Source organism: Hemiscyllium ocellatum, chromosome 31 (assembly GCF_020745735.1).
Source record: "Hemiscyllium ocellatum isolate sHemOce1 chromosome 31, sHemOce1.pat.X.cur, whole genome shotgun sequence".
In the NCBI taxonomy this organism is placed as follows: Eukaryota; Metazoa; Chordata; class Chondrichthyes; order Orectolobiformes; family Hemiscylliidae; genus Hemiscyllium; species Hemiscyllium ocellatum.
This window is the reverse complement of record NC_083431.1, coordinates 30,187,058-30,209,801: the sequence shown is the minus strand read 5'-3', so window position 1 is coordinate 30,209,801 and position 22,744 is coordinate 30,187,058. Positions and strand designations below refer to the sequence as shown.

General features: G+C 42.3%; 1 protein-coding gene across 1 annotated transcript in view; it reads left to right on the top strand.

Moving 5' to 3' along the window:
• castor2 (cytosolic arginine sensor for mTORC1 subunit 2) overlaps positions 1 to 22,744 on the top strand; it is a 149,650-nt gene that overhangs the window by 78,552 nt on the left and 48,354 nt on the right. The window contains exon 2 of the mRNA XM_060848288.1: positions 2,459 to 2,529. Within this exon, the coding sequence (XP_060704271.1) occupies positions 2,459 to 2,529 (71 nt within the window). The remainder of the gene's footprint in view (positions 1 to 2,458; positions 2,530 to 22,744) is intronic.

Sequence of the window (22,744 nt, the reverse complement as noted above, 5' to 3'; positions counted from 1 at the left end):
TAATCTGTTGTCAAGTTTAACCAGCTTTGATTCCTTGGCTTAAATGAGGGATTTAAAATGTGCACATGTAATTGACTTTCATAACGTACATTATTGACTGACTGCAGAAAAATGTTTGGGATCTGAACAGATCCTTCAATTCAGCTCACTGTCTCTTTTTAAAAAAAACTAGTGAATGTCTTACACATTCTTGTTACAAGACAAGTCAACCAAATGCAGGCACACCTAGGTATAGATAGCTGGAATACTCTTCTGCGCCAACATAGTGGCTCTACCTCCTACACAGAGACCACTCAGCAATCTTCAGGCAATCTGAACACATTATGAGACTGTTTACATTGGCAGTCTTTTCAGAATCTTGTAAAAATTACACAGACTGTCAATACCAGAGGCCTTTCCAAGTTACATTTATAATGTCAGCTGTGCAATGGGTATTGATGGGTATAGCTCCAGGGTGGAGTATCTAATGCAGCAGGACTCTGGCAGCAGTGGAACACATACTGAACGTTACGTGCAAACCTCTGATCTGGGCTTTGTTCTCATTAAGTGGCACAGAACACCACTTTTTCGACAACAAAAACAATTTGCTGGAAAAACTCAACAGCTCTGGTGGTCTGTTCTGAAGAAGGGTCACCTGGACCCAAAACATTAACTCTGCTTTCTCCCACAGACGCTGCCAGACCTGCTGAGTATTCTTTTTTCAGCAATTACTGTTTTGTTTCTGATTTCTAGCATCTGTAATTCTTTGGGTTTCTTTTAAATTGCATTTTCAACACCTGAATCTTGTATAGTCTTGTTGTACCAGCGTAAAGTCAACCATTCTAGTTTATCTGCAACTGAATTTGACGAAAGGGTGTGCAATAATCTCATGGATTTGGAAGGAAAATCAAGTATGTGACTTCCAGTTGAGCAAGATCAGTAGATGGTGAATGATGAAAAAACTGAGAAATACTATTTACAGAATCAGCGAGAAAGTGAGGACTGCAGATGCTGAAGATCAGAGTCGAAGAGTGTGGTGCTGGAAAAGCACAGCTGGTCAGGCAGCATCCGAGGAACAGGAGAATCGATGTTTCGGGCACAAGCCCTTCCTGATGAAGAGCTTATGCCCGAAGCGTCAATTCTCCTGCACCTTGGATGCTGCCTGACCGGCTGTGATTTTCCAGCAACACACTCTTTCATTATTTACAGAAACAGCCAATGGATGGGAATTGGAGATTACGTGGCAGTAGTTTGCCATCAGTAGGAAACAGTTCCCGGGTTGAGGAGAAAGACAAGGAAGGGAAGTCTTGAACAGGAGCAGGTCATTCACCACGCCACCCTCCCCACCCCACCCCCCACTCCCACCTCCAAGCCTGCCTTGCCCTTTAATAAGATTATGGCTGATCTGCTCTAGGCCTCAAGTCCTCTTTAACGTTCAATTCTTCGTAGCCCTCAATTCTCTTGACTGGCCAAAAATCCATCTACTTCCTCTTTAAATTGTCAAGGGGATTGAGTATTAAGGGGAGCAGGCAAGAGATTGCGGTTGAGAAGCTCATCAGCCATGCCTAAATGGCGAAGCAGTTTCGATGGGCTGAATTGCCTAATTTCTGCTCATATGTCTTATGGTCTTATGGACAGCTGAGGCCTTTGGATTCCTTGTGAAGAGAGGAGGAGCATTCCAACTCTCAGGCCCACTGGAAAACTTCCAAACCAAAGCCTATTTTCATTAGCCACATTCTGGGCTCATGTTACAGCTGAATCGCTAGACCAATTGGCATTGTGTGTATCTTACATGGCCCAGGGTCAGAGGCTCACAGGGGTTTATTGCAATCCGATTGTTTTGAATATTGATAAGGGCTTCACCTACCAAGGGTTAAGGACATCTATTGTTTGCCAAAAGAAACTCTTAAAACGTTTTGTGACTTAAATGCCATTTAAATGATGGGTATCCTCATTAACCAGTTTTAACACATTGCCCACCTGGCCTTGTTGAATGTGGGAAAACAGGATTAAAATTAGCCCTTTTAATTCTGTCAAGCATAATGTACTTCTTTTATTTTGCTGTGAACATCCAGGGAGCCCATTGACAAACAATAGTGCACTGAATAGTGGATTCGCCTTTTTCTGAGTAGTCTTCAGCTTAATCTAAGTAATACCTCATAATACAAGCTGTCATCTGGCTGCAGTTATTTTAACAGGAGTACGGTTTTAGATTGTTTTTCGCCAATAACAAGAGCATATCGTTCCAAACAAGATTTTAGACAGTCATTTGATACTTAGGTGAAAGAGTATCGACCTGAAACGCAAATTGTTTTTCATTCCACAGATACTCTGTGAATTGCCAGCATTTACTTGTTTTAATTTGAACTTTATCTTCAGTCCTTATTTATATTTATGATCTCGAACTTAGCAATCTTGTAAAGAGCCCCAGTCGATCTATCCCAAACTAATGGTGTTCTTTTCACTTTTTTTTAACAAGGTGCAAGTTCTTTAGCCTAACTGAGACTCCTGAAGACTACACCATTATTGTGGATGAAGAGGGATTTAAGGGTGAGAACCTTCTTTATAGCTGTATCAATTGCATTTTTCAATAAGGGGTTTGGTGATGCTATTAACGCTTTGTGAACTTGTAAACTAATGACACCTTCCAATAGTGGCATTCTGATGCCAGTTAATTCAGACTGGAACCTGCTTATTGCTGCTATTTAATATACTATCTGCCACATTTTTAATGGATTTCAATCAGGCCAGCAATGGGAAGTTATCTCCTCGCCATATGTAGTGGTGTGGGGAAGTTTAACTGAATTAAGAAGCACCTGCAACTTGTCCAGTAAATTGTCATTTTATACAGATTTCAAATATTCTGCTGTAACAGATGTTACTGGGTTGTATTATTAACATAATTTTCATTTCCTCCTCCATTTTCACTAACGCTCAAAAATGGATCTGGATCTAATTTGAAATCAGGGTGGATGATGTCACAAGGCTTCTGAAATAAGTGGAGCGGTTTGACTCTTTTGAGTCTGTGTGGGCAGTCTTCTCATTTGGAAAGAGAGCTCCTCTGTATGCCTTGCTAGATGCTAGATAGGATTACAATAACCCAGATGGTCACTTTCACTGGGTTGTCAGACTTGTTTGTTGATTTTTAACGTTCCCGTGTGATGCGTTGCTGCGATTATGAGTTGATAATATCACCGTGAGGGGAATAGGGTAAGCAACTACCTCTCCTTAAGCAATCCGATTTGTCAAACATTGAAATGTCTCAGCAGGGAGTGGAGATTGGGTGAAATCTCAAGTTAGCCAGTTCCAAAACAGTCTTATCCTAGAACAAATCACTGAACTTTTACTTGTAGAGGTCGGGCTCAACTTAAAATCAGGTCCGTTTAAATATAATTACTCATTTAGCTAGAGGTCAAGGACGGTTGTTTTATGTAAACTGTTGAATATTCAAACACACCTGCAAAAAATTAAGGAAGAATACTCAAAAGCATGATGCATTCCATGCTTATGTGCTCAAACAGCATTTTGTACATCCCATGGTATACTGGAAGTAGACGAATTGAAATCATATTGCTTACATAAATGACCACAGTTTTCACCAGTGCCAATACTGCTGAGGAGACTGTCAGAGACAAAATAAAGAGTAATTTTGTCTGTAATCTATGACTTTCTTCTCCAGTGTAATGTTTCTTAAGTTGAGGGGTTGGGGGGTGGGGGTGGGGTTTAGTGTGTTAAGGAGATCTGCTTTGTTTTTTTTGGCTCTTTTACATGAAGTCACTTGGACTACTGACAGACACGAATGTCTGCAACAGCAAACTCCAAGCTACTAATCAAAAATGTAATCCAGTCAGAATGGGCCTGGCATAGATAGAGCACTATTTAGATCCCATACAAATGCCTTTGTGTGTCTCAGTGATTCACAAAGTGAAATCTGCAAAATAATACTTTACCTCCTGACTCTCAAAACCTCTCCTCCAAGCCTCACGCAGGGCACCTCACACCTTCAATACAGTATCTGAGCTGACATGGCACCTATTAGATTAGATTAGATTATATACAGAGTAGAAACAGGCCTTTCGGCCCAACAAGTCCACACCGACCCGCCGAACCGTAACCCACCCAGACCCATTCTCCTACATTTACCCCTTAACCTAACACTATGATCAATTTAGCATGGCCAGTTCACCTAACCTGCACATTTTTGGATTGTGGGAGGAAACCGGAGCACTATTGTTAAAGTTCACTTGTGAATGTAACTTTAAACAAAAGTTCTGGGATTTGCATACAAAAGAACTGAAACCAACATGGTCATCCTAAAAGGTGAGAGACTTAACAAACGATCTAGGTATTTTTCAATATATTATTTCAGTTACATCACACTGTAAACTTTTGCTATAAATTCTGTGTCTTACGATCTTATACTCCGCAACCACCTGATGAAGGAGCAACACTCCGAAAGCTAGTGCTTCCAAATAAACCTGTTGGATTCTAACCTGTTGTTGCGTGATTTTTAACTTTGCAAGGGGGAGTGATAACCATATGTCAATGTTGTATCATTCTCCAACTCAATTCTCACCATGAACATATCTACAGACTGTCCTTCTGTACATCAATACACACAGCTCACACCCATGTCACCTGTCAAGAACAATTTCCAAACCTTGCCAAGAATTATGTTTGCTTACACAACCTTTTGTGCAAACATAATTCTGTGGAGAACTAATTTACAGTCAAATAATTTTGCTAAAAATAGCAACTCTCTAAACAAATAACCTGTAAAATATTTTACTGAAACATAAACAGAATAAAGTCAGCCTACCGGCTTAGCTTCATTCTATGGTTGCTTTATCAGTAAATTGTCAGTTATAACTCCATATGTATTTTGCATAGATTTACTATTCACAGTTCTGATGAAACACAATAATATTGTGCAAATGACTGTTGTAGCTATAATTTGATCCCATCTTTGTAAGGTGCATGTATCAGATTTTAACTGGTTGAAATGCAGAGAGATGAGGTGCTATGATAGTCCATCCATTGTTCATTTACTTTCCCTTTCCCCATGACCTGTAAGCCTGGGTGTTGGGGCTTCCTCCCTGTTTGCCTGTGCCCCTCAGATCTGCTGAGACCATGCAATGCCATTTAAAATTGTAATTCATTCTTCTTATCTCAATAAGAAGGTCCTATTCTCCTTGGTTGAGTGTTCATAATGGGTAAGCAAACAGGAGATTTAGGTTGCCTTCAAATGGAATTGTTTTCTCACATGTAGTGGTGAAGGTTTTGAATTCACAGACTGGAAGGGTAGTAGAAGCAGAAACCTGAATAAAATTAAAAAATACCTCGATATACAACTAAAAGCTGTGACCTACAAGACTATAGGCCACGAACCAGAGTCCAGTTGGGATTAGGCTGGATGGATGCTAATATGGACACAATGAGCCAAATGGCCTGCTCCTGTGTTATAAATTTCTATGATTCTAACCTGACTGTTTAGCTTGATTCTTGAATTGAATTGAATTTATTGTCACATGTACCAAGGCACAGTGAAAAGCTTTGTCTTGCAAGGAATACAGGCAAATCACTGAGTTAAATAGCATAGATAGGTAAATAATAGGTAAACAGTAGCAAAAGCAAAAACACAGGTACAGGTGAAAGCTAGAGTTTGTGAGTCCATTCAGTATTTGTTATTCTTCTCTTAGTTCTTCTCACTGTTGTTTTCTCTCCATCATTTTATAGATAGCATTGTGCAAGGGTATAATTGTGCACACAGACCAGTGGGGAATGAATAGCTTCCCTCCATTTCGAGTGACATATTTTTGCACAGGGACTTTGCTGCATTATGAAACGAGTAGGCGATGGTGTCCTTGGTGATTGAGTAACCACATCTTTTTATTCATGAGCTGCAGTAGTGGCAGATCATAAGGGAAGGGGTCATGACCCCGCCATGTCCTTATGTCCTTACTCTACCTCAACACTGAATTAATATATCTCACTGGCTACAGCCTTGAAATATAGTATTATTCCACCATCATTAGAGTCAATTTTGTCATTTATTTCCAGGTACCCATTGACCTGACATTATTCGTGCATGTCCCTTACAATCAATTATTACATTTCATTATCAACTCATGCATATAAAGACTGATGGGAGAAAGAGCTCACACAAAGATTCATACTTCGCTGCATTAACATTGATAATCAATGATGTAGTTGGTGAGGTGAACACCCTGGAATGAAAATCCTAGTTACTGTCCAATCCTGTGAACCAGTGAGAATCGGCTGAGGGAGTCATGTCGAATACAAAGAAGGACTTGGATAGAAATAGCAGATAAATGGGAAATGGAAGATCTGAGGTGGTTTACACGGAGGGAGAGAATTAAGGAGAGTGAAGACAGGGCAAGGGATTCGACAGTAAAGATGTTGAAGAGTCACTCGGGTCAGAGTCTGAGGGAGGAAAAGTGAGAATATGTCAAGGGATATACTCAGGTTGGAAACTAGAGTGAAGAACAATAGACAACAAATATATAGAAGGCGAGAAGCTTGAAGAAACATCACTGACTGACATACAAATTGGAGTATTGGCCACACAATCATCATGGCAGGGTGGGCAGGAAAGGTACTGTAAAGAATAACTAAGCAGTGAGACATCAATAATGGACAAAGTTTCCTCGCGCTTTAGCCAAGTTTCAGTCAAAACCAAAATATTAACACAAAAATAGCATAGTGGATAACGTGTTCACAAGTAAACAATTAGAATGAAATATACAGTGAGCTGATGGTTGATTAATGGCAGAGTTCGATGGCACTGAGTGGGATTTGCAGCCAGCTGACATGCTGATTGGGAGGGGAGGATGGTATCATTGACCACTGAAGATATAGTGGCAGAGAGCGCTTTGTGGATACTTTGGAAAATGTCAATAGAAAATAGCATGAACCTTGATTCTACTTGGTTTTATTTATTCTCTTGAAATGATTTGTTGTCTATCTCCTTCTTCATGGGGACTGTGGGGGTTTGATAGAACTGAGGGGATTGTTTGGCTGTTTTAGAACACACGAGCATCTTGCCTGATTGGATGAAATTGAAGTTAGATTTAGGCTCGACCTAACTTTACTACTTCAAATGATATCTGCCAACCAGTTGCTTTTTTATGATAACTAACAGCTTCATGGTCACTTCAACAAATATCAGCTTTTTTATTTACAGATTTTTAAAAGAATTGAATTCCGGGTCTTTAGCACTGTTAACAACCTTCAGAAATCCAAAAATATTCCAAGCCAATGAAGTAATTCTGATCTCTGTAATGTGCAGAAAAGGGGCAGCCAGTTTGTGTACATAACTGGTCTATAAGCAACAGTGAGACAAATGGCTTGACTTTGGTTTGGCCAGGCCAATAACGTGTAATTATGGGTTTTGTTCAGTGGGGCTTCAAACCTGGGTAGCTGCAGGAGAACAGGAAGGCGGTGATGTGTGTTGGGTCGAGATTGGAAGGGCAAAGTACGTAAGAGTAGAGAGATGAATTCTGGGCAAGTTCAGCCAAGGTGCTATGTTATGATTAGGGGTCACCCTTTAGACAGAGATGAGGGGAATTTGTTTGTTTGGTGCCAGAGGGTTGTGTGGTTTGGGAACACTCTGTCTCAGAAGGCAGCGTAGGCAGGGTCATTGAATCTTTACAAGGTAGAGATAGATTCTTGGTAGGCAGGAAAGCAAAGGTAATCAAGATTGGGTGGGAATGCGGAATAAGATGCACAAGTAGATCAGCCGTGACCACAGCAGTTGACTTGAAGGGCTGAATGACTCACTTCTGCAAATGATTTGTATGTTTGTCTGAAAAGTGGCATGAGTGAAGGAGTAAAAACAGGGATGGAGGAATCAAAGGATGTAGAAGCGATTTGCTTGGTCTCAAGTTTACTTGTTATGTTCCCGAAACTTGCGGTTAACCTTGTTTTGAAACGCATGAAAGCTGTTGTGTTTATTTCAGATCAGTTCCTCAGTGTCGCATTGACAGGACATACAGAGGAGAGACTGTAGACTGGGCTCGATCCATGTAGGCTGAGGATCAACATATATTTTTCAAAAATAGTCACTGAGCTTTCTCGCAAAGAGAAACCGAGAACTTTTCATTCTAACCAATGATCTAAAAGTGCTAAAGAGAAGCATTGCATTGGTTGCAGTGTATTGGATCAGATTTGTTTTTGATTCTGTGAATTTAGTTCAGAATACAAGCAACTTTTGAAGCAGAGCTATTGTAACCCATGATGTACTGAAGGCAAGTCCAGATTAAAATTTGCCTTTGCTGCAGTTGGCAAGAGGCTGTGAGATTGGTTCAGGCACCTGAGGAAGTTTTTAAGGAAAAGAGAGAATGTTTTAAGGCTCTTTAGAATTAAAGGAATGTTTTAATTTCAGCAGAAGTTTCTCTGTATTCTTCATATAGTCAGATGAGGAGGTGGAACTCCTTTTCTCCCCACTCCTCTTTTGACCATATGTTTCATGAAATAGATATTCTTTCTAATTCGGTGAGTATTTAACTGTTTACACACTGACCGTGAAAGACTGAACAGACTGGTTTTGTCAAGTTTTTTTTGAAAAGAAAAGGGGATAGTTTTTATTGTACTTAGTCTGATCCAAGTAGAAGTACAAAAAAACTTCCAATTTTCTCACATATACATTCATCCAAACTCAGTTCACATCCACAACAAATAGTTTACAAAGTGATGGATGAAGGAGTAATTTTAAAGTACAATAATGTTTAAGTGATCCAATTCTCATGGGTTGTTTATTTGGTAGGATCCAGGCAAGGTTCAGTGACCATTCTGGTTTTGGTCTCGAGACAGTTTAAAGATGTAATCGGCTGATGTCTGTTCTTCTGGAGACAGGAGCTGCTGGATGAAGTTCTTTATCCATGTTCTACAGACAGAGATATTTCTAATCCGAAGCAGCAGACAGGGTTCCATCTTGTAAAAATAGGTGGAGAAAGAGAACGACCCATATAGTGGGGATCTTCTGTGCTGTTCAGTTACGGACTGGAACAAGCAGAATTAAAGAATCTCTTTCGGTGCAGAAAGAGGCTATTCAGCCCATCAAGTTTGCGCGAACCCCGCCCCAAAGAGCATCCCACCCAAACGCCTACCCTGTAACCCTGCATTTCCCATGGTTAATCCACCTGGCCTACACATCCCTGGACACCACAGACAATTGAGCCTGACCAATCCACCTAATCTGCACACCTTTGGATGTTAGTGAATCCCGTATTTTGCTAAGCCCATAGATAATAGACAATGTGAAACGCACAGATAGTTTCATTCAGGTAATGACCATTGAAGGAACCTTAGATGATTTTACACAGAGATGTCTGGGGACTTGAGGTGGTTCTGAGCCTCCTGCCTTTCAGCGGCCAATCGGTAGTTTGCTGTTTCAGTCCTTTTCAAATGTAGTCAATGATTTTCGCTCTGTAAATGAATAGTTATCTGGATAAAGCATTGCTTTATAACAAATGTATCCCACAAACCTTCAGATAGCCTGTTTAAAAACTTCTGTTATTCCATAAAGTTGCTTTCAGTAAATATTAATTGAACATAAGTTGTGAATCACAGGAGAAGGCCATTCAGCCCATTGTGTTTGTACCAGCCCATTAACTGGGCATCATTACCTTGTGCCAATCTCCTATACCCTTGCACATTATTTTTATTCAACTGATCACCCAATGTCCTCTTGAATGCCAGAATTGAAACTGCCTCCAGGCAGTCCATACCCCAATTACTCACTAAACGTGGAACATTTTTCCTCACTGCCCTTTTGCTTTTTTTGAAGATCATTTCAAATCCATGCCCTCTGGTTATTGTCCCTTTTATGAGTAGGAATAGTTCCTCCTGATCTACTCTGTTCAGCCCTCTCATGGATTTTAAAACCTGAATCAGAATCTAAACTTCGAATTAGAATGGACTAAGAAATTGAAAAAGGTAGAATATTTCAGAAATTGCATATGTTTTACTTGGTTGCTGTGCAGAGAGAGATAGGTTCATGATTAGTAAGGAGGCAAGGGTTATGGGGAGAAGGCAGGAGAATGGGGTTGAGAAACATATTGGCCATGATTGACTTACAGAGCAATTTTAATGGGCCAAATGGCCTATTTTGCTCCAAAATCTTATGGCCATACAGTATTACTTTTGACCTAGTCGCAATGATTACAGAACTTGAATTAAAACTTTACATTAAACCGAACAACATTAAAAGGCCTAATCCTAAACCCACGACCACTTCCATTTCGAAGGACAAGGGCAGCAGAAATATGGGAACGCTATCACCTTCAAGTTCTCCTCCAAGCCACTCACCATCTTGACTTGGAAATATATCACTGTTCCTTCACTGTCGCTCAGTCAGAATCCTGGAGTGCCCTCCCTAAGGGCATTGTGGGTGAACCCCCAGCAGGTGGACTGCAGCAGTTCAAGAAGGCAGCTCACCACCTTCTCAAGGGCTACTAGGGACGGGCAATAAATGCTGGCCAGCCAGTGACCCCCACATCCCATGAATGAATAAAACACAAATATAGGCCACTGTTGAAATTCGAGGAAAGGTACACATTTTAAATACTGTACAATGACTTGTAGATTTCAAATAGAGTATTTCAAAAGACTTGCATTTCTGTAGCACCTGTCATGACTGCAGGGTATCCAAAAGTGCACTGCGGCCAATGAAATACTTTCTGAAATGTCGTCACTGTTGTCATGTTGCAAATGTGTGGCATCTAGTCTGCACACAGCAAGGTCCCACAAATAGCCATAAATAGCAACAAGTTGTTAATGATCAGATCACCTATTTTTTTGTGATACTGATTGAATGATAAATATTGGCTGTGCCTCTGAGAGACAAACTCAAGCACAAAGCAATTTCCAAGAATAGAAGGGGAGAAGATGACAAAACAGCCAACCTGAAGTGTTCGAGTGTATCTCCATATCAGCTGATCTCCAAGTTCTGGCAAAGATTAATGCTCCGTAATGGGATGTAAAATGGCGAGACCCATCTGACTGTGCTGCTCTGCAGCATCAGAACCTTCTGTGTGCAATCACAGATTGCTAACAGCAGCAAAGTCTAAAGGCCATCATTTAGAATGCAGTGCTGAAGACTTGACATCTGGAGTTGTTCAAAATAACATTACATTCTGCTTTTTGCCCTCCTTACACATTTGGATGAACACTATTGATTTCAATCAATAGGATTCCAAGTGCAAAATGCCTTTACTATAAAGTTTGGAAATCTATTGGACAATAGACTAAGTGCAGATGCAGTGCGACACAATGACTTTTGCTAGATTATTAGCCAGTAAAAACATTCATCTAACCACTGAAACCAAGTACTGTGTTACTGACTGATGAGTTGGCAAACAGCCAGAATGGGGCCTGTTCTATATCACCAAAGACCCAATGGAAATATAGAGTGGGCCTGCAAAAACATGTTGTTAAGGACTGAAGTAAAGCATACCATATTTTCAGGGTTTTGTGTTCCCATCCCCTGTTTGAAGAGAGTGGCCTTTGTGTGCCTTTTGGGTACTGTTTTCTATGGGGCTGTTGGGGTCTCACCCCGAGAGCCTGTTACGGTAGTGAGGACATAAGTGCAAAGCAGCTCCCCCACATTTACTATGCAGGAACTGCCGGCTTCCAAAAAGGCAGATTTATATTTTTGCGGATCTGTGACATTGTTGGTTTGCTAAATGTCAGGGCTGTTTGCACACAGGAGCACAGGAGACAGTGAGAGAAGGCTGCACATCTGCCCCTGGTTTCATCTCTGTATTGGGTTGTAGGTTGCTGCTCAGGGCCGTGATACCAAGTTACATTTTTAGGCCTGGCTCTTTGTTTCTGCTAAATGCTGCTCTGGAGCAAAGATCAAGTCCGGGGAGAGAAATCGCGGGCTTGGTGCTTATATGGTTTCCAGGTTCATAAAACAACCACCCACCCTCTTTCTTTTTAACCATCGGCAACTTCTGTCCATTGAGTCTGCCCCAGTCCTTTCAGAAAGAATTCCAGTGGTCAGTCCAACCACTGCACACCCCAGCCATTCTTTCCTGTTTTCTCTCACTGCAAATATTTATCTAATTTATTTTTGAACACCAGCTTCAATCTGCAGCTACCACAATATCAGGGAGGGAATCCATTTCAAATCTCGATGACTCATTGTGTACAAGTTGTCCCCTCTGGCTCTTCTGCTTCTCACTTGGAATGAAGTTAAATCTGGGCTATCTGATCATCACAACAACCATTGTAAACACTTTCCATTCATCCTACAAAATCCCTTCCTCATTTTGTACACCTCCCTTCAGGCTTCTTGGCTCTTAGGAGAGCAACCTCACATTCTCCATCATCCTTTATCCCTGGAGCTGTTCTAGTAAACCGGCTTCTGAACCGTCCTTAAACCCTGAGCATCCTTCTGGAGTTCGGCATTCGAAACCATAGTCTAAATGGAATCAAACTGATTGATAAGAGTTTGAGCAAAGTTTCTTCTCTTTTGCGCTGTCTTTTTTATAAAACTCGTTTGGAAGTTCACTTTTCAATACGACAAACTTTACAGCTCTCAACTTTGTCAGGTAATACAACTTAACTGAGTCATTCACATTTTGGATAGACAGGCAGGAGGCCAGGAGAACACCGCAAGCCAAGCAGCATTGGGAGGTGCAGAAGTCATCGTTTCGGGTGTCACCCTTCTTCAGGACTTGGGGTGGGTTCAATTCCAATCTCGGGTGACTATCTGTGTGGAGTTTGCACGTTCTCCCCATGTCTGTGTGGGTTTCCTCAGAGTGCTCCAGTTTTATCCCACCATCCAAAGATGTGCAGGTTAGATGGATTTAAATTGTCCGTGATGTACAGGCTGGACAAATTAACAGTGAAAAATGTGGGTTTACATGGTTAGGATGGTCTCAGGGGAGTGCTGTTTGTAGGGTTGGTGTAAACGTGATGGGCTGAATGGCCTGCTACCGCACAGTAGGGATTCTATGATTCTGTGTTTAATGTTGCTGGGTGCACTAATAATCTATTCGACTCAAATGCAGAACAGCAACAGCATGGAGGAGAAACAATTTTATCTTTTCATGGGATATGGGCACCATTGACAAGACCAGTATTTGTATCCTATTAATTTTCAACTGAATGGCTCGCCAAGCCATTTCATAGGGCACCCTGAGTCACCCACGTCACTGTGGGTCTGGAGTCACGTGTAGGCCAAACCAAGTAAAGACAACAGATTTCCTCCCTTAAGGGCATTAGAATCCGATGAAGTTTGACGACAATTGCCAGTTGTTTGGAGGTCACGATCACTAAGATCAGTCTTACATTCAGAATTATTCATTTAATTTATTTCTACCAGCTACTATGGTGGTGTTTGAACCCAGGACAGAAAAACATTGGCCTAAGCATCTGGGTTACTGGTCCCCGACCCATTTACTCCAGCATCACTGCCACAGATGGGATGACCTTCCTATACTTGTTCATGGGGACAGTTGAATGGTGGTGAAACAGGTAATCAGCAGAGGCTATCAAGCAGCACTTGCTCTGTAGTAACCTGCTCACTGACTCTCCATTTGGGTTCCACCAAGGCCACCCAGCTCCTGACCTCACTACACTTGGTTCAAACATGGACAAAAAGCTGAATTCCAGAGGTCAGGTGTGGATGACAGCCCTTGGCATCAAGGCTGCATTTGACTGAGTGTGGCATCATGGAGCCCTGGCAAAACTGAAATCAATGGGTATTGGAGGTAAACTCTTCATTGGTTGGAGTCATACCTGGCACCTAGGAAAGTAGTTGGGGTTGTTGGAGGTCAGTCACCTCAGCTCCAGGACATCTCGCAGGAGTTCCTCAGGTTAGTGCCCTCGGTCCAACCATCTTCAGCTGCTTCATCAATGACCTTCCCTCCATCATGAGGTCAGAAGTGGGGATGTTCTCCAAAGATTTGCACAACGTTCAGCACAATTCACAACTCCTCAGATACTGAAGGAGTCTCTGCTCAAGTAAAACAAGGTGTAGACAATATCCAGGCTTCAGCTGACAAGTGGCAAGTAGCATTGACACCACACAAATGCCGGGTAATGATCGTCTCTATCTACAAAGTATCTAAATTGAACTGGAACAGCCATATAAATACTGGTACAAGAGCAGGTCAAAGGCTAGGAATACTGTGGCAAGTAATTCATCTCCCAACTCTCCAAAGCCTGTCCACTTTGTACAAGGCACAAGTCAAGAGTGTGATGGAATATTCTCCACTTGCCTGGATGGGTACAGCTCCAACAACACTCAGGAAGCTTGATACCATCCAGGACAAAGCAGCCCATTTGATTGGCATCACAATCACAAATAGTCAGTTACTCGATCGCAAAAGCAGTGTGTACTATCTACAAGATGCACTGCAAGGCTCCTCAGACAGCACCTTTCAAACCCATGTCCACTTCCATCTAGAAGGACAAGGGCAACAGATACATGGGAACTCCACCACCTGCAAATTCCCCTCCAAGCCACACACCATTCTAACTTGGAAATATATTGCCGTTCCTGTCACTGAGTCAAAGTCCGAGAGCTCCCTCCCTTATAGCCTTGTGATGGGCCTACACCAAATGGGATGTAGTGGTTCAAGAAGGCAGCTCATTCTCACTTTTTCAACGGCATTTACGGATGAGCAATAAATGAGAGTCCAGCCAGCGATTCCTTCAAAGGATCTGGGTATTTTAATAAAAAGAGCCCAGGCTGTCCTGCGGGATGGGGCCCAATTAAGCATTGCAACCTTCACCCCTCTTTCCTAGAGCGTGCCGGATACAAGCCGATTGCTGAATCCCACTGTCCCATCTTGCAGCCATTTTTGGAAAGTGTGGAGATCAGTTGAAACTAAAACCAATGGTAGCTATCATATTGTCTACATTTAGTGGCAGTGCCATGCCTACTCAAATAGGCCAGCGTTGATGTTAGGTCCTGCATGTAAAGTGTGTGCTGGTTGAATGAGATAGTTGACCTTTTGTCCTCACCTATGAACTTACATTCAGCTAAAATCAGCAATTTCAGAAGACATTAAAAATGCCCCTTTAGATTAGATTAGATTACTTATAGTGTGGAAACAGGCCCTTCGGCCCAACAAGTCCACACCGACCCTCCGAAGTGTAACCCACCCAGACTCATTCCCTTACATTTACCCCTTCACCTAACACTACGGGCAATTTAGCATGGCCAATTCACCTAACCTGCACAGTTTTGGATTGTGGGAGGAAACTGGAGCACCTGGACGAAACCCACGCAGACACGGGGAGAATGTGCAAACTCCACACAGAGAGTCGCCTGAGGTGGGAATTGAAACCGGTCTCTGGCGCTGTGAGGCAGCAGTAATATCCTTACTTCATTTCTGAATGTTTTGATTCATTTCTTCATGTAACAGCTGTAAAGTTGCCTGTCAGACACATGACCCCTTTTGTATGTGCGCAGGTTTACTGTATAATATTGGCAATACCAGAGGCAAAAATACAGCTGAACAAATAGAATCTTTTGCAGTGACTGTAGTTCTCAGAGATTTGCCAAAACTCAGTAACAGTTAGGGAATTACACATGTATTATCAAACACCGTTATACAGCCCAATAATCCTAATGTTATTCTTCTGCCCCTGCTGTAGCTCGGAAATATATTAAAGCTGCAGTTAGACCTTGTTAAACCACTAAACTTTCTGATATTGAGCCAGTACTTTTCTGGAAATGGCTGTTGATATACTGTTGGTGTTCTTGAAAAATATCTGAAACATAGCTTTATGAAATATAGTTAAACAGGGACTGAAGGAGGCATCAGCAGAGGAACCAGAATGTGTGACTCACGGCCTGTGCTTCAACTTCAGTGGGTTTAATATTGCTGGCACATCAACTGTGAAGGCTTCTTTTTAAATAGAACCAAGGCAAAATGCACATCCATTACTAGCGCATCTCTGTTTAAATTTAAAGACTGCATTTGTCTTGGGCTGTGAACAGTGCTGGTGAAGTGACATTTATGGTCCATTCCTAATTGCTCTGCAAGATGGTGGTGAGTTTTCTCCGAGGTCTTGTACTCAGTGTAGTGAACGCACTTCTGTGTTGTGATCAGGTAGAAGATTTCCAGATGTTTAACTCAGAAATGATAAAGGAGTAGCAAAGGAGCATGCCTTCAGGGAGTGAAGGTGTCTCTGACTGAGCTAACATTTATTGCCCATCACTAATGGCTTTCAGAAGGTGGTGGTGAGCTGTCTTCTTCAACCGCTGCAGTCCGTTTGGTGTAGTTACAACTAGGGTGTTGTTAGGGAAGGAGTTCAAGGATTTTAACCCAGTGAAGTGAAGAAATGGTGATAAAAGTGTCAAGATGGTAAGTGGTTCGGAAGGTGACGAGCAGAAGGTGCTGTCCTTACAGGGAAAGAATAATAAGGAGCTGAGTCAGCCTGCAGCCAATCCAGTGTGACTTCTATAGTAGGAAAGCTAAAACTAAAAATCCTGGTTCTGTAGGAGTTTGACCTCACCCGTTCAGGCTGTTTCTATTGTTCTAACTTTTAAAAAAAAGCCGATGGCCTCACAAGCTGTTTACTGGCTTTGAACAGACTGCTTATCACCTCTATCTCAACCTTTTTTCACAAATATAGCAGGACAAAATACACCCCTTAAAGCCAAAGTATCATCACAATTCCTTCCTTTTGTTTTCAGAATTTTCCTTTCAGAATTTCCCATCCATTAAAACTGCTTTTGAAACCAAATATCACAGGAACAAAAGATTTTGCTCAACAAATTATAAAGTGGCTACAGTTAGAGGATTTTGTCTCTCTACAGCAGGGGGTTTTAAAACACAGATTAACCTTCAATAATATCATGGGAGATCGGGATTAAATAAAAGTCATATGGATTGGTACACTTGTTCCATCTTGTGATGCGTAGTTATGTCTTGTCTTGTATGAAAACCTCATTTTAAAAAAAAAGCATCTGATAAGTTCAGGTTTAATTCTCATAAAACAGGGACAATCAGAAAAGTTGTACTGACTGAATATGGACAAAAGTGAGTAAGTAAACATTTAGTAACACACATGCGGAGGACAAAGGCTCCCAGTCTGAATGGATGTAATTCTGGTGTTTTCATTACATGACCCCCTGTGTTCAAGTGTGTTGTCCAGTCAAGAAACTTTGCCATTCTGCTGCATTATTATAACTAGAAACTGTAAAGACTATCTTTTTAATTTTTTTGTGTGTGGTCTTTGATTGTGGACTGAAATGAGAAAAGTACTATTTTGGAAACTAGTTTTGAGAATCAAACCCAACCCTTTAAAAGCAAGTTATCTAACACCCATTTTAAGTACTGTTTGCAAGGCTTCTTGTTCAACAGCGGTGGGAGCCTAGTTTGCAGAACAGGCTGGTGCCTGTGTATGAATGGAGCTGATTGGCTGGCAATAAAGGAGCTGATTGGTCTGTGCCATGACAGTGAGGCACATCTTATAGCAAATGAAAGTGGGTAGCACAGCTGCTAGCGTTCGTGCAGGTGGGGAGGTGACCCGAGGGAGTGAGTAGGCAGTGCAGAGGGCATGCAGGGTTACTAGTTGAGGTGGGTGAGAGTGAGTGAGGGAAGATGGTACAAGCAACAGTGAGAGTGGGAGAGCATGAACCTTGATAGAAGTAAAGTGACAGAGAATCAGTGAGTGAGAGTTGAGTTATAGAGTTTTACAACATGAAAACAGACCCTACAGTCCAACATATCCATGCTGACCAGATATTCAAAATCAATGTAGCCCCATTTGGTCCATATCACTCTAAACCATTCCTATTCATGTACCCATCCAGGTGTCTTTTAAATATTGTAATTGTACCAGCCTCCACCACTTCCTCTGGCAGCTCATTCAATACATACACCACCCACTGCGTGAAAATGTTGCCCCTTAGGTCTCTTCTAAATCTTTTCCCTCTCACTCTAAACCTAGGTGCTTTGGTTTTAGACTCCCCTACCTTGGGGAAAAGCGAATCAGAGAGAAGATTGTGTAGTTTATGCTGGTGGAGTTGCGAAGGATATTAACCTTCTTCCTGCAGTGCTGGGTATTCCACCCTGCTTAGCTGAGTCTGCGGTAACCCAGCTGGCAATCCAGGACCAGCCTGGCATGGTCTGCTGTCATGATCTGCACTGGTGGTCTTGGGGGAACAGGAAGACCTGCCAGTGCAGCAAACCTCCCACCTGGGTGCATTCAAGTAGTGTACATTGCGAGGCTCTCAGTTGGCTCTGGGAACATTGGAGTGTCATGGGGAAAATTCCGCTTGGTTAGCCTCTCAACTGCCCACTTTGGCTGCTGCCACTGCTGGGCTGTTTGCTGTCATTGCCATGATGCCACCACTGGGTAAAGCATGTCAAGCATCAACCCTGTGTATTTAATTGCAGGTATCCCTTGCATACAGGCACAGAGACACATATTCACAGAAATACAGAGATAAACAGGCACAGTGAGAGACACACACACACACACACACACACACACACACACACACACACACACACACATATCTTTTGTGCAGGTTCATTTTCAAATTACTTACTCTGATTCTGCCAGTAGTTCCATGCTCTGGCCACTGGGTGGCTCAGCACTGATCAACCCTGTACTGTATATCTTCCGACTCCTGTTTGCCAGGCACCTGAGGTTTTGCCCATTTGGAAATATTAAACAGTTTCCACATTATTATCAACCAGAAACTCAATCCTGTTAAACAAAGAAGATTGTGAGAAAGATAAACACTCCCACACCCTCCTCACCCTCACCCTCCCCACCGTCGCCCTCCCCACCCTCCCCCTCCTCACCCTCACCCTCCTCACCCTCACCCTCTCCCCACCCTGGTCCTCCCCACCCTCGCCCTTCACACCTTCACCCTTCACACCTTCACCCTCTCCACCCTCGCCCTCCTCACCCTCGCCCTTCTCGCCCTCCTCACCCACACCCTCCTCACCATCACCCTCTTCACCCACATGCCTGGTGAGCAGGGTTATAGTTGAATGAAACAAGTGTAACTGAGAGCATGCAAAAAAAGGAAATCATCAAATAGCTCGTCTCATCTGGCTAGTCTCTCAGGATTACAATGTGCCATTATTTCAGGAAGTGCACATCCGAGTTCATGTCTAAATAAAGTTTATTCTGCACATTTTCTTCTCACGTAGGTGACAGCACACTCCACTTGGCTTTGTTCACTGTGAAACAGCAGGTGTGCTCCAGTATTTCATTGTTCATCATAATTGCACAGAATCTAATGAGAGTACACAGTACTGCTTAACAATTTGGATACAGAATTGGCTCGAAAGTAGAAGATAGAGGGTGGTAGTGGAGGGTTGCTTTTCAGACTGGAGGCCTGTGACCAGTGGAGTGCTACAAGGATCGGTGCTGGGACCACTACTTTTCATCATTTATATAAATGATTTGGATGTGAACTTAGGAGGTATAGTTAGTAAGTTTACAGATAACACCAAAATTGGAGGTGTAGTGGACAGTGTAGAAGGTTACCTCCGAGTATTATGGGATCTTCATCAAATGAGCCAATGGGCCGAGGAGTGGTAGATGGAGTTTAATTTCGATAAATGTGAGGTGCTGCATTTTGGAAAGGCAAATCAGGGCAGAACTTACACACTTAATGGTAAGGTCCTAGGGAGTGTTGCTGAACAAAGAGACCTTGGAGTGCAGGTTCATAGTTCCTTGAAAGTGGAGTTGCAGGTAGATAGAATAGTGCAGATGGCATTTGGAATGCTTTCCTTTCTTGGTCAAAGTACTGAGTACAGGAGTTGGGAGGTCATGTTGCGGCTGTGCATTGGTTAGACCACTGTTAGAATATTGTGTGCAATTCTAGTCTCCCTATTATAGGAAGGATGTTGTGAAACTTGAAAAGGTTCAGAAAAAATTTACAAGGATGTTGCCAGGGTTGGAGGATTTGAGCTATAGGGAGAGACTGAATAGACGGGCTGTTTTCCCTGGATCGTCAAAGGCTGAGGGGTGACCTTATTGAGGTTTTTAAAATCATGTGGGGTATGGATAGAGTAAACAGACAAGTTTTTTTCCCAGGGTGGGGGAGTCCAGAGTGCAGGTTTAAGGTGGGAGAGGAAAGATTTAAAAGAAATCTAAGGGGCAACATTTTCACAGAGGGCGGTACGTGTATGGAATGAATTGCCAGAGGAAGTGGTGGAGGCTGGTACGGTTACAACATATAAAAGGCATCTGGATGGGTATATGAATGGGAAGGGTTTAGTGAGATATGGGCTGGGTGTTGGCAGGGAGGACTAGATTAATTTAGGATATCTAATCAACATGGGTGAGTTGGACCTAAGGGTCTGTTTCCATGTTGTACATGTCTATGACTCTAAAATTGTATGACCAGCTAACCTAATAATTCAACACAGTGCTTGTTTTAATTGCCTTTGCTTTATCACTAGTTTTCTCTGCACCTCCACCCCATCCTCTGCCACATAAAACTCTTACTTTGTTGAAGGTGCTAAAACAATACAAAAGGGTTTTTGACTCAAGCAGAGCTATGTTATTGTGAAGGTATCTGCCTGCCTGGTAATTTCAGGAGGGGACTGACCCACAAATCCCACCAGCTTGACAGCTTGTATTTAAATTTTATATCAGAAACGATCAAATTCAAAGCTTCTCGGACGGATAATTCTCAATTCAGGTAAATATTGAGGAGGGGGGTGGGGTTTACTGATGTTTGGCCGAATCTTGTTTATGTGATTCGATGAGTTATGCAGAAGGAGAGCTGTTCCTGTTGTTGGTTACACCTCTGTGTAATATTTCTACAGCCTGCACAGCACAGTCACTCTCACTCGCAAATCCCATCAACTTCAGTGAAAGGTCTCATTTATTTTTAGAGTCAGTAATGTGGATATTCTCAGGAGAATCTGCCTCATCGACACTCTCTATAAAAGCAGCAAATTGTGTCAAGAGGCTTCTTTTTTAGATTTGAAAGAAAGTTCCAATTCGCAGGAAGCTAATGACTGACGTCAATGACATTAACCCTTTAAGTTCAGGGACTTAGGCTGTACTCTAAAGAGTGACAAGCATTTCTCTTGTGGTGAAGCTCTATCACTGCATGAGTTAGAGAATCCCTATAGTGTGGAAAGAATCCATTTGGCCCATTGGGTCTGCACTTATTCTCTGACAAGCATCCCACCTGGACCACACCACTCATGCTATTCCTTTTAACCCTGCATTTGCCATGGCTAACCCATACATCCCTTGACAGTATGGGCAATGTAACATGGCTAATCCACCTAACCTTCATCTCTTTCGACATGGGAGGAAACAGGTGCACCCAGAGGAAACCCAGGCAGACACAGGGAGAATGTGTGCAAACTGCATATGATCATTCAAGGCTGGAATCGAACCTGCTTCCCTGGTGCTGTGAGGCAACAGTGCTAACCACTGAGCCATCATGAAGCACTGTTGTTTTCTGTTTTCTACTTTTCGATTGGTTTGAAAGATGGGAATGTAAATCTTACCACGAACAACAAAAGTCTTGCACTTATATAGAGCCTTTCATGTAGAAATATCTGCCCCCAATTGCTTATCCAACAGTAGAAAGACAAACCCAAACAGCTCCCACATAGAGTATCATCAAATTCCAATGCCCCCATCAACAGCAGGGTGTGCGAATCCAACATCGGGCAGTTTGGTCACCTCAGGCCTCAGGGCTCCCAGGCAACCTCTTAGCAACAAGCCAAGCCGAGCTCCCTCTGAGGGATGCAAGTTGGTGTGCTGATGCATCGATTTCCAGTTTCGGATATTGATGCTGCACGTGGAGCCTGGTGGTATGTGCAATAGAAACAAAAATTGGTGGAAGCTTTGTTCCCAAGTCTCCTCGATCCTGAGAGACTTTCTGAGGAGAAGAAGAAGAATGAAAAGACGTGTCATGAAGAGATGTGAACGGCAGGAGAAATGGCCATCACATGCTCAACAGGTAGCACCTCATTTTTAGAATATGAGAAGAAAGGAAATAGGAAGAGCGGTTTTGGCCTTCAAGACCACTCTGCTGTTCAATATGATCACGGCTCGTCTGATTGTGGCCTTCGTTCCACTTTCCTGTCTCGCATAACATTTGACTCCCATGCAGATGAGAAAACTTCCTAACTCAAAATGTATTCAATGACTCAGCCTCCACTGCTATTTCAGAGCGGGAATTCCAAAAGTCAATGATCTTCTGATGGACAAAATTCTTCACTTGCTCCATCTTTACTGAACAACCCCTTATTTTGAAAATGTGTTCCCTTTGCCCTTCCACTCCCAATTCTGGATTGCTCCATGACTCATCATTGCACATCCTTGTGGACTCAATAGTGAGTTCAACAATTTTAGATCGTAACCTCCACCCAAACCTCCGTTTGATTTTTCTTTATTGATCCAGGTTTCTGTCTCATTTCTTTCTTCTTTCCTGTTTAGTTTGCTTTCACACAGCTCCTTTCCAAGATCCACACCTCCTCTAGACGCATCTTTCTTTACCTGTTGCATTACTAACCATGAGATATAGTTATTTTAATCTAATCTGCTTCTCCACCCTATTGCACATGTTCCAGTTAGCTTGTCCCATCTTTCCTGCTTTCACTCGCTCAAAGCCAATGACATTTCTAACCTTCCCCATTTGTGATTCAGGTTCAGTGGCCAGAAACATACACATCTCCCTCTCTCCACCAATGCTGCCAGAGCTGTTAAGTATTTCCAACATGTTCTGTTTACATTTCTAATCTATTACATACTTTACTGTCACTTGTCACTTTGCAGTTGTGAT